Genomic DNA, 15,771 nt, shown 5'->3' on the forward strand with positions numbered 1-15,771 from the left:
TTCTGTCCTCTGCCTGGAAACATGTGAAATCATGCCACCTATTGGACTTTCCTATGTAGGTGTGTTACACACAGGAAGCAGAAAGTAGGAAACAGGAAGTAGAGAATAGGTAGTTTTTAAAATCTTCCCACCCTCATGCGTCTCTGTTTGCCAGAAATGCATCAGCACCAGAAGAAATCACTTCCCATCCTAGGTTGTAGTGCTTAAGGAAGCAATGGCTGAAAGTGAACCTTTCTTTACCGGTGTATAGCAGCCTGAATTGTTTGGAGGTTTCGTTTAAAAACATCTGTAGATTGTGGGGCCCTCAGGTGTTCAGGGAGGGTGTTCCACAGCGTGATGTGATTGTGCTTGCGCACCCTCATCAGGATCCTGGCAGCATGGACAAGCTTCTCTGCATCTGCCAGGGTGAGTTTTGGACGCAGTTTGGCAATGTTTTTAAGGTGGTAGAATGATGTTTTACAGAGGTGTTTGATGTGGGTGTCAAAGGTGAGTTGAGGGTCCATTTTAACTCCCAGGTTGGTGACAGATGTGGAAAGGGAGATGTTTTGGCCAGAGAAAGTGACACTGGTGATGGTGGAAAGGCAGAGCTGATGTGGTGTGCCAACTAAGATGGCTTCTGTTTTGGAACTATTTAGCTGAAGAAAATTGAGCTTCATCCACGCCTCTATCTCCTCCAGGCAGGTAGTCAGTGTGGATGTTGGCAGGGGAGCAGAAAAAGTGGGGGTTGTCCTGAGGTAAAGCTGTGTGTCGTCAGCATAACAGTGGAATGATATACACAAGTTATTGAGCCGTTTCCGCTCTACTTCCTGAACTCCTCCCGTCGATGCAATCCACTTCCGTTCTGGCGGGCTGGGTTTGTTTTGCTAGCTAGCTCCGTTGTGCCGACAAAGCACTGATATCGCAGTGACAAAGAGGATATAACAGTCAATTACAATTACAACATGAAGAAAAGTGGTTCGGGAACGACGTGTGCGGTAGTTGGTTGCAAAAACTCGAGAAAGCACCTGAACGAGTGGTTAGATAGAGAGTGCTACGACCACAAACCAGCTACGAAAAGGCAATGTCCATGCGCTCCATTGTTTAAATTTTTTCGCAAGCCTGATACCGACTCGGAATCAAGGGCCTGGCTGAAGGCATTGAATCTAAAGAAACCACCCCTCAATGTTTTTGTTTGTTCCTATCACTTTGTTGACCAAAAACCTACCAAGGATAATCCTTTCCCAGAGTTGTGGTTGGGATACAACCGCCCTCCCCAGCCAAAGAGGTGTCAACTCACCCAGCGGACCACTGCCTCCCCCCAGATAAAGAAACGCAGATTTGAATCTGAGGGTAAGTTCAGCAACTTTAGCTATGAAGCTGACAATACTGTTAATTATGAAGAAGTTGTCATACATTAACATTGCTACCGGTATTTTGCTAAGGCAGTTGATTGTTTTGGAGATGGGACAAACAATGCCCACGATAGCTACATCATTAATTGTGTGTGTGTGTGTGTGTGTGTGCCTGCCTCTCATATGCCTGCATGTGCCTTAGTCTACATCATAAATACAATGCAAGGTGGCAGGCTGTTGTGATGATGATTGTGTGTGTGCAATGTTGTAGTACACATTTTTCCATTGTGATGTTTGTAGTGAGAGGACTCTATGCCTGCATTAATTTAGCTCCATCCATGTTTTCCCTTCCCCTTTTTAGATGCTCCTGAAACCTGTCAGCCTGTCTGTGAGGCCGAGCCTGCTACACAAATACTTATGACCTTGATGAAACTAAAACTAAACCTAATATTAGGAGATATTGCTCACCGCTTCAATGTGTCTACATCCATGGCAAGCATTGTGATTAGTCACTGGATTGACGTGATGCGTGAACAGTTCAAAGTCATTGACTGTGCCGAAAGTGCCATGCAGAGAGCCACAAACCAAGACTCAAGGAGTGACACTTTCAGCCAGTATAAATCACGCAACACTGTGAAATATATCGTTGCTGTGGCCCCTAATGGGCTAATCATGTTTATATCTGATGCTTATGCTGGCAGAAGCAGCGATAAGTTTATCACCATGGACAGTGCGTTCCTAGACTATCTGAGGGCTGGTGATGAGGTCATGGCGGACCGTGGGTTCACCATTCAAGACTTGCTTGATGAGAGAAGGGTCAGTTTGAACATCCCTGCTTTCACCTACAGGCGCAATCAGTTGACCAATGAGGAGACGACACGCACCATGCGAGTAGCCAATGTCCGCATACATGTGGAAAGAGCAATCCAGAGACTGAAGGTGTTTAAGATTTTATCCCAGACTGTTCCCATCAGCATGGCACCAAAACTGGACAACATCTTAACCATCTGTGCTGGCCTAGTTAACCTGAGGAGTCCACTGATCAGTGAGGTTTAGAATCTTGCCCTGTGTCCCTGTCTAACAACACCCAGCCATGTTGTTCATTAAATACAGATAAACACAACAAATACTGCGTGCATTGTATTTTTTAATATTATATATGAATATTTTCATAGTGATGTAATTGTGTGGGCTGCTTTTGTATTTTACTTTTTAATACCTGTTAGGATTAAACATGCATTCTTTCTTGTTGAAGCCATTTGTTTAGTTTCCTCAAAACCATTAATTAATCCAGTGTTATTTATGTACAGTATGAGCTTACTATGAATTATGAACTGTGTTAAAATAAATTTTAGCAGTCTAAGGATTGAAATTACATCAAACTTTATTTTCACTCAAACAGTAGGCACACTGATATATTGCACAGCATAAAGAGATCATGTAAACAATGGACATCTGTTGGCTCCTGTGGGCATGACCTAAATAAGGCAGTTTATTTTGGTTTTAAAATGCTGAGATATTTACTGCAGAACTGTAACCTTCCCTCCACAAAATCATCAACAATTTTCGGGAGCATGTGGGCAAAGTAGAATGTGCGCAGCCTTATGATATGCCCCTGGACAAAGCCTTGGTCGTAGGGTACTTCGATTTCTAGGTGCTCAGTTTTGTTCCAGATCACCAAATTGGAGTGCTGAAGCCCTGTGCAGTGCATCCCAATTTGTACCTGCATGTAGTAGCCTTTTGGACCATTGCAGGCAATGTGGTAATCTACCCTATCTCCGTTTGCCACAGTTGTGATTTTGCAGTTCTTTGTTGCCAAAAATTCTGCAAGTGACTTGTTTCCCATCACAGGTGATTTGATCTCCAACAGAATGTCGTTGTTTATCACTCCATCGGAAGATGCTGCAAGCCATGGTTCCTTTTCGCACACCACTAAGCCTTTGGTTTCAATGCTGTTGCCCAGAGTTTCCAAATAGTCCCTTGCAAGTTCCTCCCCCTCCGCTCCTTGACGGGTTGCGGCATTGCCACGGAAGGATGGGTGTAAGTGTTCTGACAAAAACTTGTCAGGCGCCGTGGTTGAGCGAATGGGCACCTTTCTAGCTGTGCTCGCTGTGATGCGCACTCTCCGCGCATCATGCCAGACCTGTTCTTTGCTCTGTGCTTCTGTAGCCTTCTCAATCTCCTCAAGCTGAGCTGTGGACATGTTAATGTATTCATCATAGAAGGTTCTGCATTTTACACAAGCCAGTGGTGTGTGGTGCTCATCATGGGTTAGGAGATGGAGGTGTGGACATGGTGTTGGCTCGGTGATGGAGGAGGTATTAGCATTAAAGCAGAGCTGCAGGAGGCTATTCCCAGGGCAATTGAAAAGTGCTGCCATTGGTGAGGCAAGTGCGTTCTTCCTCCACTCTTCATGAGTCCTAAAGAGTGTCACCTCCTGTGCCGGTTCTGGAGTGGTAGAGGATGGCGGTGAAGTTGGTGGTGGCTGGTAGAGATCCTTCCTTTTGTGTCGTTTGAAGCGCACATACTTCATCTTCCTCTGACCAGCATTTCTTTTAGACCCAGCATTCCACTGGTTTTGTCCGTCTGTGCAGGCACGCCCAGTTTTCCCCTGTCTCACAGCATTTTCTACCTAGAGAGATAGTAAAAACAGTGCATAGATATTATAATGGGTTCACTGCACACATGTCGTATGATGTAATACATTGCACACATAGCCTACAATGAATATACAGAACATTGGGCTTGCAGAAATGCACTTTATGAAGAAAATGCGTTATTATCATAATTCAATTCAATTATGAGCGCGCTTATGTAAACGGCACCTAAAAGCTGTCTCAAAGAACCATCAAAAGTGATAATTATGAATATGTAAAATATTGCAATGAGACATTTTAATTGTTTATTCATAAACAAGTGTTCGGTTCATGCATAAGCTCCAGTTCAGGCCGGAGCCTTATGTTGTCATTATCTATTGTCTGTCTGCTATATTTATTTTTTATTTATTAAATCCAGGAATTTGCTTTAAATTCCCTTTAAAGGCTTTGTTCTTTCTGTTTTGAGGTGTCTGTGAAAGTTTGAAAGTCTTTAGTGCCGCTTTCAGAGCGCTCACGTCCGTAATGGAGAACTGTCACGTAGGCCTAACATTGTTTTTTCCTCATAAATGCAAATACGAAAAATAAATAAAAATGTAAATAACAAATTGATGGATTTATAGCGTTTTGAAAAGAAGACATAGGCCTAGGCTACAATGGTCAAATAATTACCTTCCACAGGATCGCAGCTGAGTGGGAACAAGATCTCCCTGGTCCAGCAACACACGTACATCCCGCAGTTTTGACTTCTCCAGCTTCAGTTACCAGCACCCAAGCATTATGCCATGCATTGTTCAAACACTGGCTAGGCTCTACATTTGCTTTCAGATAAACAAAACGATCATGTTTGTATGACATGACACAACCGACTTTGTTGCTGTGCAGATATTGATATGCCTCGGAGGCTTTCAGATTGTCCATTGCTTTTCCATCTATTGCCATGGATTGCACGGCAGTAGGAGCAAATCTTGCGGTACTGTTTATGTTGGGGCACGCGTCGTCATGTTATCCTCCCAGTTCTGCACTAAATTCGGGTGAAGGAGAGTAGCGCCATCTCCAGTCAAAGTAGTAGAACCGTGTTCCCAAGCTAGCGTCGACATCGCTGTGTTTACACCGGCAGACGTTGTGCAAACAACTTCCGGCGGAAATGAAATGCATTTGTGTAGAGTTATGGCGCCACCCGGGAAACAGCGCGTAAACTTGTGTATACCATGTCTGCTAATTACTTTGAAGGGTGTTTGTGGCAGGTGTTGCCTAACCCTATTGTGCTTGAGAATGTTTAGTTGACCACATGTAGTTGAACACATGTTGCTGTGTAGATAACTTATAGTGGAAATGATTTGAAGTAATACTAGCTGCATACTACTAGTGCATGTTGTTTGTATATCATGCCATTGATGTTTCAGTGTACCAGATATTTTGTTTATTGCGCTGCATTTATTTGTTCATAGCATCTATTGTAATGCTAGCAGTTTAGCTCTATACATGATTCTGTACAACGCAGTACTTTTTGTATTTCTTTTCTTTGTATAGTGTCACTCCTTTGCAATGTGATTAGATTAGATTAGATTAGATAATACTTTATTTATCCCACAATGGGGAAATTCACTTATTACAGCAGCAGTTTTTCCACAATAAAAACAAACCAACAAACAACCGAACAAACAAACAGGCAAACAACAGACAATGAGCAAAAAAAAAACACTGAATGAATGTAAAGTGGCATTATATAAAAAGTATTTAAGTAAAGTGAGGCGGCCATAGTGCAAAAAAAATACTGTAATGTAAGTAAGTAATTGACATGAAATTAGATTGAAAAATATGTAATTACATAACAGCGAAAGTAATTAACCATAATATAAATTATATTTATATTTAAGTGTGACCATAATATAAATAATATTGAAAAAGTAAGTACTTGGAATGGAAAAGATATAAATACAGATGGAAAAATATAAATACAGATAATAAGAAATATATACATAGAGCCATGCTGAGTGGTGGGTGATTGAGACAGGACCCGAAAAAAATAAAAATAAAAATAAAAATAACTACAACAATAATCGGGTGGTGTAGGTGTTGTAGAGTCTGACAGCGGCCGGGATGAAGGACCTGCGGTACCTCTCCTTCTTACACCGTGGGTGTATCAGTCTGCTGCTGAAGGAGCTGCTCAGGGACCCAACAGTGTCATGTAGGGGGTGAGAGGTGTTGTCCATGATGGATGTCAGTTTGGCTAACATCCTTCTCACCCCCACCACCTCTATGGAGTCCAGAGGACAGTCCAGGACAGAGCTCGCTCTCCTGATCAGTCTATTGAGTCTGCTCCTGTCTCTGTCCGAGCTGCCTCCTTTCCAGCAGACCACAGCATAATGGATGGCAGAGGCCACCACAGAGTCATAAAAAGTCCTGAGGAGAGTCCTGCAAACTCCAAAGGACCTGAGTCTCCTCAGGAGATGGAGGCGACTCTGGCCCTTCTTGTAAAGAGCATGGGTGTTATCAGTCCAGTTCAGATTATTGTTCAGGTGAACACCCAGGAATTTGTAGCTCTTCACTACCTCAATGTTCGATCCCTGAATGCTCACTGGTGTGACGTGGGATGTTTTCCTCCTAAAGTTGACGATCATCTCCTTCGTCTTGCTGGTGTTAAGCTGAAGCTGGTTGAGCTCACACCAGCTGACAAAGTCCCTGATAACCGTCTTGTATTCCAGATTGTTTCCCTCAGAAACACATCCAACAACGGCTGTGTCATCTGAGAACTTCTGGATATGGCAGTGGGTGGAGTTGTGAGTGAAGTCCGAGGTGTAGAGGGTGAAAAGGAATGGGGATAGCACCGTACCCTGAGGGGCACCTGTGCTGCAGAGCACCACGTCAGACACACATTGATGAAGCCTCACATACTGTGGTCTGTTGGTGAGATAGTCTATTGTCCATGCAGCCAGGTGTTGGTCCACTCCAACACTCTCCATCTTCACTCTGAGCAGTGAAGGCTGGATGGTGTTAAAAGCACTGGAGAAGTCGAAAAAAATGACTCTCACAGTGCTCCCGCTGTCCTCTAGGTGTAGCAGCGATCTGTGCAGAAGATATATCACTGCGTCGTCCACCCCAATCCCAGGCTGGTAAGCAAACTGCAGGGGGTCCAGCTGTGTGCCCACCAGGGGTCGCAAGTGTCGCAGGATAATCCTCTCCATGGTCTTCATCAGGTGAGAAGTTAATGCAACAGGCCTGAAGTGGTTTGGCTCCTTCGGGCGCGGCGTCTTCGGTACCGGGACCACACAGGAGGTCTTCCACAGAACTGGGACTTTCTCCAGGCTCAGGCTCAGGTTGAACAAGTGCCTGACCACACCACAGAGCTGGTCAGCACAGTCCTTGGAAGTCTTGGGCTGATGCCGTCCGGGCCTGGGGCCTTCCTTGCCTTGATCTTCTTTAGTTGACTCCTCACCTGATCATCTGTTATGGAGAAGGGAGTGGAGGATGACTGGGGTGGGGATGTGGGGATGGTTGGTGATGTGGTTCTCAGGGGGGGTGAGAGGGGGGTGGTGAACTGATGAGGGGGGGGAGGGAGCGGGCTGGTGGACTGTTGGTAGTTAAAGGTGGTCGTTGAAGGTATCAGGCTGAGGAGGGGAGGGGGAGGCGAAGGGGGAGGGGGAGGGCCGGCTAGGGGAGGTGTGAAAAAAGGGGCGGTGGTTGGAGAAGAGGGCGAGGAGGCAGAATCAAATCTGTTAAAAAACAGATTCAGTTCATCTGCCCAGTCCTTGTCTCCGCTGGCTTGATTTCTCCCCACACCTTTGCCGTGGCCTGAGATGTTCTGCAGCCCTCTCCAGACGTCCCTGGCGTTGTTCTGTTCTAGCCGCTTTTCCAGTTTCCTCCTGTAGATATCCTTCCCCTTCCTGATCCTCTGCCGGAGTTCCTTCTGGACTCTGCGCAGCTCCTCTCTGTCCCCTGATGCAAAAAACCCTCTTCTTTTCATTTAGCAGGGCCTTAATCCCAGAGGTCACCCAAGGTTTGTTGTTGGGAAAACACTGAACCAACTTGGAGGACACAGTGTTCTCCACACAGAAGTTAATATAGTCTGTGATGCATTGGGTCATACTATCAATGTCACTGCCATGGGGGCTGCAGAGTGCTTCCCAGTCTGTAGTTTCAAAGCAGTCTCTGAGCCTATCAGTGGCCTCCTCAGACCACTGCTTCACAAGCCTCTTCGCGGGTTGGTGTTTGGTCACCACAGGGGTGTAGTCTGTGACCAGGTGGATGAGGTTGTGATCTGAGCGGCCAAGTGGGGGGAGGGGTGATGAGGTGTAGGCATCTTTGATGTTTGCATACAGTAAATCCAAAGTTGTAACGCCTCTGGTGTGGCATTTCACATACTGGGTAAAGGTGGGGAGAGCAGAGGACAGGGAAGCATGATTGAAATCCCCAGAGATGAGGAGGATGGAATGGGGGTGCTGGTTTTGAAGTTTAGAGACGACAGTGTAGATCTAATCTGTAGCTGAAGCAGCGACCGCCGAGGGAGGGATGTACACGGTCACAGCAATAAGCTGTGAGAACTCCCTCGGGAGGTAGTATGACCGCATGCTAACCGCTAACAGATCCAAGTCTCTAGTGCAGAGTTGCTCCTTCACAACGATGTGTCCTGGGTGGCACCATCTATCGTTCACAAACACAGCGATCCCCCCTCCCTTTTTCTTACCACTCTCCGTTGCTTTCCTGTCCGCTCGTAAGAGTTTAAAACCATCCAGAGTGACGTATGAGTCCGGAGAAAGTTCACACAGCCACGTCTCAGTGAAGCACATGAGGCTGCATTCCCGGTACTCCCTCTGCAGCCGGGTCAGCGACGTCAGCTCTTCCATCTTGTTGGAGAGAGATTTCACGTTCCCCATGATGACAAACGGTAAACATGGTTTATACCGTCTTTTTCGCTCTCTGCGCTTCACTCCCGCTCTGCATCCTCTTCTCCTTCTCCGTAACTCCGTGGGGATCTCCTGCTGCTCCGCACAGAGAAGGGGTGTGTGGCGCAGAGCCAACAGCTGATCCCGAGTGTAAACCACTGGGGCCGTGGTTGAATGGGGAGCCATGTTGGGTGAGCTTCCCACAGCCGTGCCAAAAAGTTCCAAAAACAGCAAGAGGCAAACTACGAATGTCACAAATATGAACATCCCTAGCTCCACACTTGCTTAAAGTGTCGAAGTGACAAGAAAAATAACAACAAAAAAACACAAAAACACAGTAAAAACACAAAAAAAGGTAGAAAAATTCAGAGCTGCTGTAACAAGCCATCTTGGAATGATGCCAACATGAAAGACATTAAAGAGCTCAGATTCTAACTTCCTGACTGACTCATGTCATTATTAAATGGAGTTTGGCTGGCTGTCAATCTACGTACCATTATCCATTAACACGTAGGGAGGACATTGACACTGTTTGACTTATACAGGAGAAGTGTGTGCGTGTGTGTGTGTGTGTGTGTGTGTGTGTGTGTGTGTGTGTGTGTGTGTGTGTGTCGAGAACCGTTGATTTTGTGAGTAAAATCTGAATCTGCAACGTAAAACAGTAACACTACTCTTTCAGGTAAATGTAGTAGTACAATGTGTTCCTCTGGAGAAGTACACAGTAGAATCAGAAGATTTATTGTCATTGTACAAAATTATCAACGAACTTTTTAGCAGCAGTACACCCAGTAAACATAAATCTGAATCTAAAAAGACAAGAAATAAAGACTAAAACAATACAATCATTAAATAGAAAGAAATATACACACTAAAAGTACTAGTTATTGCACATGGTCCATATCTGAAGTTGTGAATGTGTGTGCGTGCGTGGGGGTGCTAGTGAGTGTGTGTTTTCAGTGTGGTGATTGCTTGTGGAAAGATGCCACGCTGTTCCTGAGTCTATTTGTCCTGGTCCTGATTGACCTGTAGCGCCTGCCATAGGGCAGCAGGTCAAACAGGGGCTAGGCAGGATGGGTGCAGTCTTTGATGCTAGCCTTAGCTCTGCTGAGGCAGCGGGATGAATGAATGTCCTTCAGGGAGGGGAAGGTGAAGCCGATGATCCTCTGCGTGGTGTTGACCACTCTTTGGAGCTTCTTGCCGACGTCGTTCTTCCTGAGCGCTCTCAGGAAGTGCAGGCGTTGCTGTGCCTTTTTAATAATAGCTGTGGTGTTTGCCGTCCAGGAGAGGTCGGCAGAGCTCATGGTGCCCAGGAAGGTGAAGGTGTGGAACCTCTCTACGCAGTCTCCGTTGATGTAGAGTGGGTGCAGATCTGCCCTGTGCTTTCTGAAGTTCAGAATGATCTCCTTGGTCTTTGCTGTGTTCAGAGCCAGGTTGTTAGCCAAGCAACACTTGGACAATTCCAGGACCTAGTCTCTGTAGTCTGACTCGTCTCCCTCAGAGATCAGCCCCACCGCCGTTGTGTCGTCAGCAAACTTCAGTATGGTGTTGCTGGTGTGGATGGGTCTGCAGTCGGCGATGTAGAGGGTGTAGAGCACTGGGCTCAGTACACACCCTCGTGGGGAGCCCGTGCTCAATGATCGGATGGAGAAGAGGTTGGGTCCGAGTTTTACTGTCTGGGGTCTGTTAGTGAGAAAGTCCTTGATCCAGGAGCAGGTGAGTGGGTGGAGTCCCAGATCAGACAGTTTGTTGACCAGGATGTTGGGGATGATTGCGTTGAAGGCTGAGCTGTAGTCAATGAAGAGCCTGACATAGCTCTCTCTGTGCTCCAGGTGGCTCAGAGCGGTGTGTATGGTGATGGCTATAGCGTCCTCATTCAATCTATTTGCTCTGTAAGCAAATTGGTGTGGGTCGAAGGAGGGACGAAGGCAGTCTTTGATGTGACCCAAGACCAGCCGTTCCAGGCACTTGGTGATGATGGGTGTTGGTGTGACTGGGCGGTAGTCATTAAGGCTGGCCGCATTTCACTTTTTGGGTACAGGGCAGGGCTGAACTGGCCATCTGGCATACTGGGCATTTTCCCGGTGGGCCGACGCACTTTTGGGCCGAATCGCCGATATAAATAGGCCTTTTTCTTTTTATTTTTTTGGCTGCGCCGGCCCATAAAGAACTTACAGCGACCCATTTTTTAATTTTATTTATAGGCACTGGCCTGACCCAATCAAATCCAGGAACCCCCCTGAAGTAGAGGAGGAGGAGAGGTGGCTCACTATACAGAGAAGCAGAAACAACATCATGACAGGGAAGAAGCCGAGGAGAGTGACCATGACAGGGCCATGGGAGCGAGTGAAGAAAAGATGGAAGAGAGAGTAGGCCTAGATGACGATGTGGTAAGGAGTAGGCAAATTAACTGTCAGGAAGGGAGGGAGGCTGTGTGTGTGTGTGTGTGTGTGTGTGTGTGTGTGTGTGTGTGTGTGTGTGTGTGTGTGTGTGTGTGTGTGTGTGTGTGTGTGTGTGTGTGTGCGTGCGTGCGTGCGTGCGTGCGTGCGTGCGTGCGTGCGTGCGTGCGTGCGTGCGTGCGCATCACGTTGTAACGACAACAAGCAGTTTGGCTGTAACATTAAAGTTAGTGGCTGTCAGGTAACCTACCTGTTTAAGCTAACATTGAAAATGCTAGCGGTTAGCCTGTTGGGTAGCTGAAAAGTCTGTGTGGTCTATAAAATCAGTGTTGATACAAGCATCAGTGTTCCTTGTATTGCTTAATTAGCTTCTCTTCTATTGGTGCTCTTTTCCAGGGCATAAATACTCTCAGCTTTATTGTAGCTTTTGGGAAGGGTTATGGTTATTGTATTAAGCAGACACTTTCGTCCAAAGCGATGTAAAATGAATCTTACAATAGTTAAAATTAACAGTATACAGTTTTTAAAGCTGCTAAGCCAATATTAAGCAAAATAGTAATAACAATAATGGCAATACAATATCAAATATCAATAATAAAAAATAATAAAAATACCATAAATATACAAATCATAACTCTAAGAATGAATGAATTATTTAAGTGTAAGCTCAACAGATAAGTCTTGAAGGATCCAAAACTGTCACATGAACGCAGAACACTAGGCAACTCATATCATAGAATGTACGCATATTTATAGAGGACTGTCTGCAGAGTGTCTGACCAATCACGGTGGGTGTGGGCCGCCTGGGCCAAAAATGCCAGGGCCAATTTTTTGTCCCAGTCCAGCCCTGGTACAGGGATGATGTGGGCCAACTTCAGACAGGCTGGGATGGTGGCCTGTGTCAGGGAGAGGTTGAAGATGTTGGTTTGCACATTAAGTGCTTTGGGGGCCTTCTGTAAGTTATTTCGGGGTACAATGGTTCAGGAGAAAGCTGTATGCATCAATAAAGGAGACCAAGCAGTCACCTCGCTCCAAACAGGCACGTTTTCAGCGCTCACTGCACTAGTTACCTTAAAACCTCTCAGTATAAAATAAGCATTTGGTCAGGAAAGAATTACAGAATTATTTTCTAACGATAAGTTGTATTTTCCTGCAATTTCCTTGACAGTATTACAGTGATATTACTCCATGATTATTGTAAAAACGTAGCCTTAATAATAATGAGCTTAAGCACTATTATTACTCTCACTAAAATTCTTGGTGAAAAATGCTTTGACTCAAAAAGTAAAGGTGACCGTGCCTCAACACTGGGGGGTGTAGCTCTTTTGATTGTTTTGGCTCTGTTCCCCAGTTCCATAGACTCTCCAGACAAGGTCCTTAGATAAACCATACCAGTCATGGTCAATTGGGTTTTAACCTGTATTTACCCACGGTAACGCCTTGCTTCAAAAGAATACACTTCCAATATTTGCACCTGGCAGCAGCTCCACTTGAGCCATCATCATCATCATCGTCATCATCATCATTTCTACTTCCTCTTGTTCTGTCCTCAAACAGGCTCTCTTTAGAAATATCACAAAAAAATATTTTTCTCTCGTCAACTCCATATACATCTGCAACTGTTTTCTGTGAAAATGATGATTAAGCCCAAAAAAAAAAAAAAAATCTGTGTCGGTGCCTCTTGTGTTAAGTTCTTTTCTAAATTTGTTTCAAGGAAATTCCAGAAAAATACAATTTAATGCTGAAATTCTTTTCATTTTATTTATTGTCGAGATATAACCTTGTTATTACATAAATTACAATGACCATTTAAAATTAAATAAAACCTGTTTTACAATTCAATTACTGTTTTGTTTGCTAATGCATGTGCCATATCAAATTTAAGAGGCATATGTCAGGTATTAAGTAGATAAAACGTGAGATAGGATGATCTTCCAGTGGAGAAAGCGTTATAAAGTCCCTTCTAGTGGAGAAAATTTGATAAAGTTCCGTTTAGGATGTCCTTCCAGTAGATAAAACGTGATGAAGTGCCTTCTAGAGAGCTGTTTCAGTGGGGAAAACACAATGCGGTGCCATAGATGCTAGAATATGAGTTGGCCTCTAAATGGTTAAATAGTTTTCTGTGTGTTTTCATTATAAAGCGGTAGTAGTTCTACTTATAATAATTTCAATTTTAGGGTTTGGAACTGTTTCATCGTAAATTAATCACGACTGGCTGCTCGTACCCGACTGCACCCAGCTTTGCTCTTTCATAAAATGTTGTACTTTATCATTTAATATAATCATGTAATCTTTATGTTTTAGCTTCTCCAACCATCTATTGTCTGAACAGTTTGTCCTGACACGTTGTCATGCTCCCAGGAAATCCTGTTCTACCGGATCTGTCACAAGCCATTGATTTTTATACACAAAGGTGGAGTAGGTGGAGATATTATAGATAGATAAAGATCGCCCCACAAACATACATGAGATCCCTTCACTGTCCTGTTTAATTGTAGGAATTCTGCTTTGTGCTGCTCTGTGGGGTTTGGGAAAATTGCAGGCCTACTTAAGAGCAGCTTTTATACACATGGTCTTGTATCTAATTTTAGGCTACATATGGTTTTACATTAGTCACTTACTTATAAAATGTTTTTAGGCCTTAGTTTAATTATTTAATCTGAAAAAAATAGTTAGGCCAGTACAATTTTACCAGTATGTCTGCACCAGCCTGTTCTGATGAACCATATGTACCAAAAGCTACGAAATGTTAAGCACTGTAATTCGTATGATGTATACGTTTTTCTTGCTGAATAAAGCACATTGACTGTTGCTGTATAAGAACGCTGCTGGCCGCGTAGGGAAGTGGCCGGAGAGGATGGGTGGGCGTTAACATACAGGACTTACAGGCCAGGGAGAGAAGTTCCCCCTTCCTTACTTATTGTACTAATTAAAGTACAATAATATATAGTACTGTGCAAAAGTTTGAGGCAGGTGTGAAAAAAATGCTGTAAACTAAGAAAGCTTTCAAAAATGGAACTGCTAATATGTAGATGTAGGCTTCCTAAAATCCTTGTGTTTCTTCATGTAATCCCAGACAGACTTGATGATGTTGAGATCAGGGCTCTGTGGGGGCAGATTCTACTAACAGTAGGACTGATGGAATTGTGAGAGAAATCCAGTACTTCAGCAACAGTCTCAAGTACTAGTAGTCTCTGGCCGTGGACAAAAATGCTTTAAATTACTTGGACGAACGGATAAACAACTCCACTCTACTGTGAGATCAGTTTTAAAAAGGGGGTTCAATTAGCAATTAGTCAAAAAGAAATAATCTCTTATCTGCATATGATAGGGGGGATGTGAATCGGGATTAATGTTCTGTTGTTTACCTAAGTACCAACGTGTCCATTGGCTACTTGTGTCAAACGTTTGTAGAGAAGGAAAGGGGAATGTATCATTAGAACTGCATTTTATTGATAATGTGGAATTATTAATTATATAGTCTTTATTTATTGTAATAATAATAATATGGAAGTATTAATGTAACGTTGATTGTCTTGTTTTATATTTTGTGCAGACCACAGGAAGAATAGTTGTTACTTCGGTAACAACTAATGGGGATCCTAAATAAATAATTACCATCACTTCCAGGACTCCTTGTTCTTCTTTACACTGAAGATAGTTCTTAATGACGTTGGCTGTATGTTTGGGGACTGCTGCAGAATACATTTGGGGCTAATCATACACCTCCCTGACGGTATATGATTCTGCACGAAAAGTACTTTTGCTATTGGTAATTTCAGTATTGATGCTAATAGTTTTTGTCCTGCGGATATTGACTAAAACTTGAAACAGCTGAGCAAATATAATTTTAGTTTTTTACTCATCCTGGCACAGAGGAAACTGCAAATATAAATTAGTTGGTTAAAAAAAAAAGGCAATAACGTAGTTTTTTATTTTATGGCTTTGTTATTTTTATGGTGAACATAATTCCACCATAAAATAAATTAAATGTACATTAAAATTACACTTCTACTAACCTTTAGGATACACTAAATATATTGTGGTGAGCTGCATGGAAATATTCACTCAAGAGCCAGAGCTACTGATATCCAGTTCATTGTCATTCTACGTATACTCAATGCACAGAATGAGATCAATCTACCTCAGTGTCTCAGTCATGATGACCTAACAAATGTAAATAAACATGAACACTGAATCACCCAAACAACACTAAAACCCACTTAGCATAAATGCACACCCAAAATACTAACAGAACATAATTAACACACTTAAACTAGGACAGGAACAGTACAACATAGTCCCATGATCCATTGCACTGCAGTGCAGAACAGTAAAAACAACGGCATCCTGCCGGCTGATACAATATAATTTTGTTGACATACAAGTAACAAATTGCATTTTTAGGTTTCTGAGTGTATTACAACTGATGACTGTGTGTGTGTGTGTGTGTGTGTGTGTGTGTGTGTGTGTGTGTGTGTGTGTGTGTGTGTGTGTGTGTGTGTGTGTGTGTGTGTGTGTGTGTGTGTGTTTGTTTGTTGGTTTGTGCCCTCAGTTCCCTGTT

At 43.8% G+C, this 15,771-nt stretch overlaps 1 protein-coding gene across 1 annotated transcript; it reads left to right on the forward strand.

The window, feature by feature from the left end:
* Positions 1–377: 377 nt before the first annotated feature.
* On the forward strand, positions 378–2,417 carry LOC120572535. The gene is made up of 3 exons (XM_039821866.1): positions 378–405; positions 1,225–1,329; positions 1,693–2,417. The coding sequence occupies exons 1-3, from the start codon at positions 378–380 to the stop codon at positions 2,385–2,387; spliced, it is 828 nt and encodes a 275-aa protein (XP_039677800.1). The 3' UTR covers positions 2,388–2,417.
* The last annotated feature ends 13,354 nt before the right edge of the window (positions 2,418–15,771 follow it).

This window comes from Perca fluviatilis, chromosome 14 (genome assembly GCF_010015445.1).
Source record: "Perca fluviatilis chromosome 14, GENO_Pfluv_1.0, whole genome shotgun sequence".
NCBI classification, from domain to species: Eukaryota; Metazoa; Chordata; class Actinopteri; order Perciformes; family Percidae; genus Perca; species Perca fluviatilis.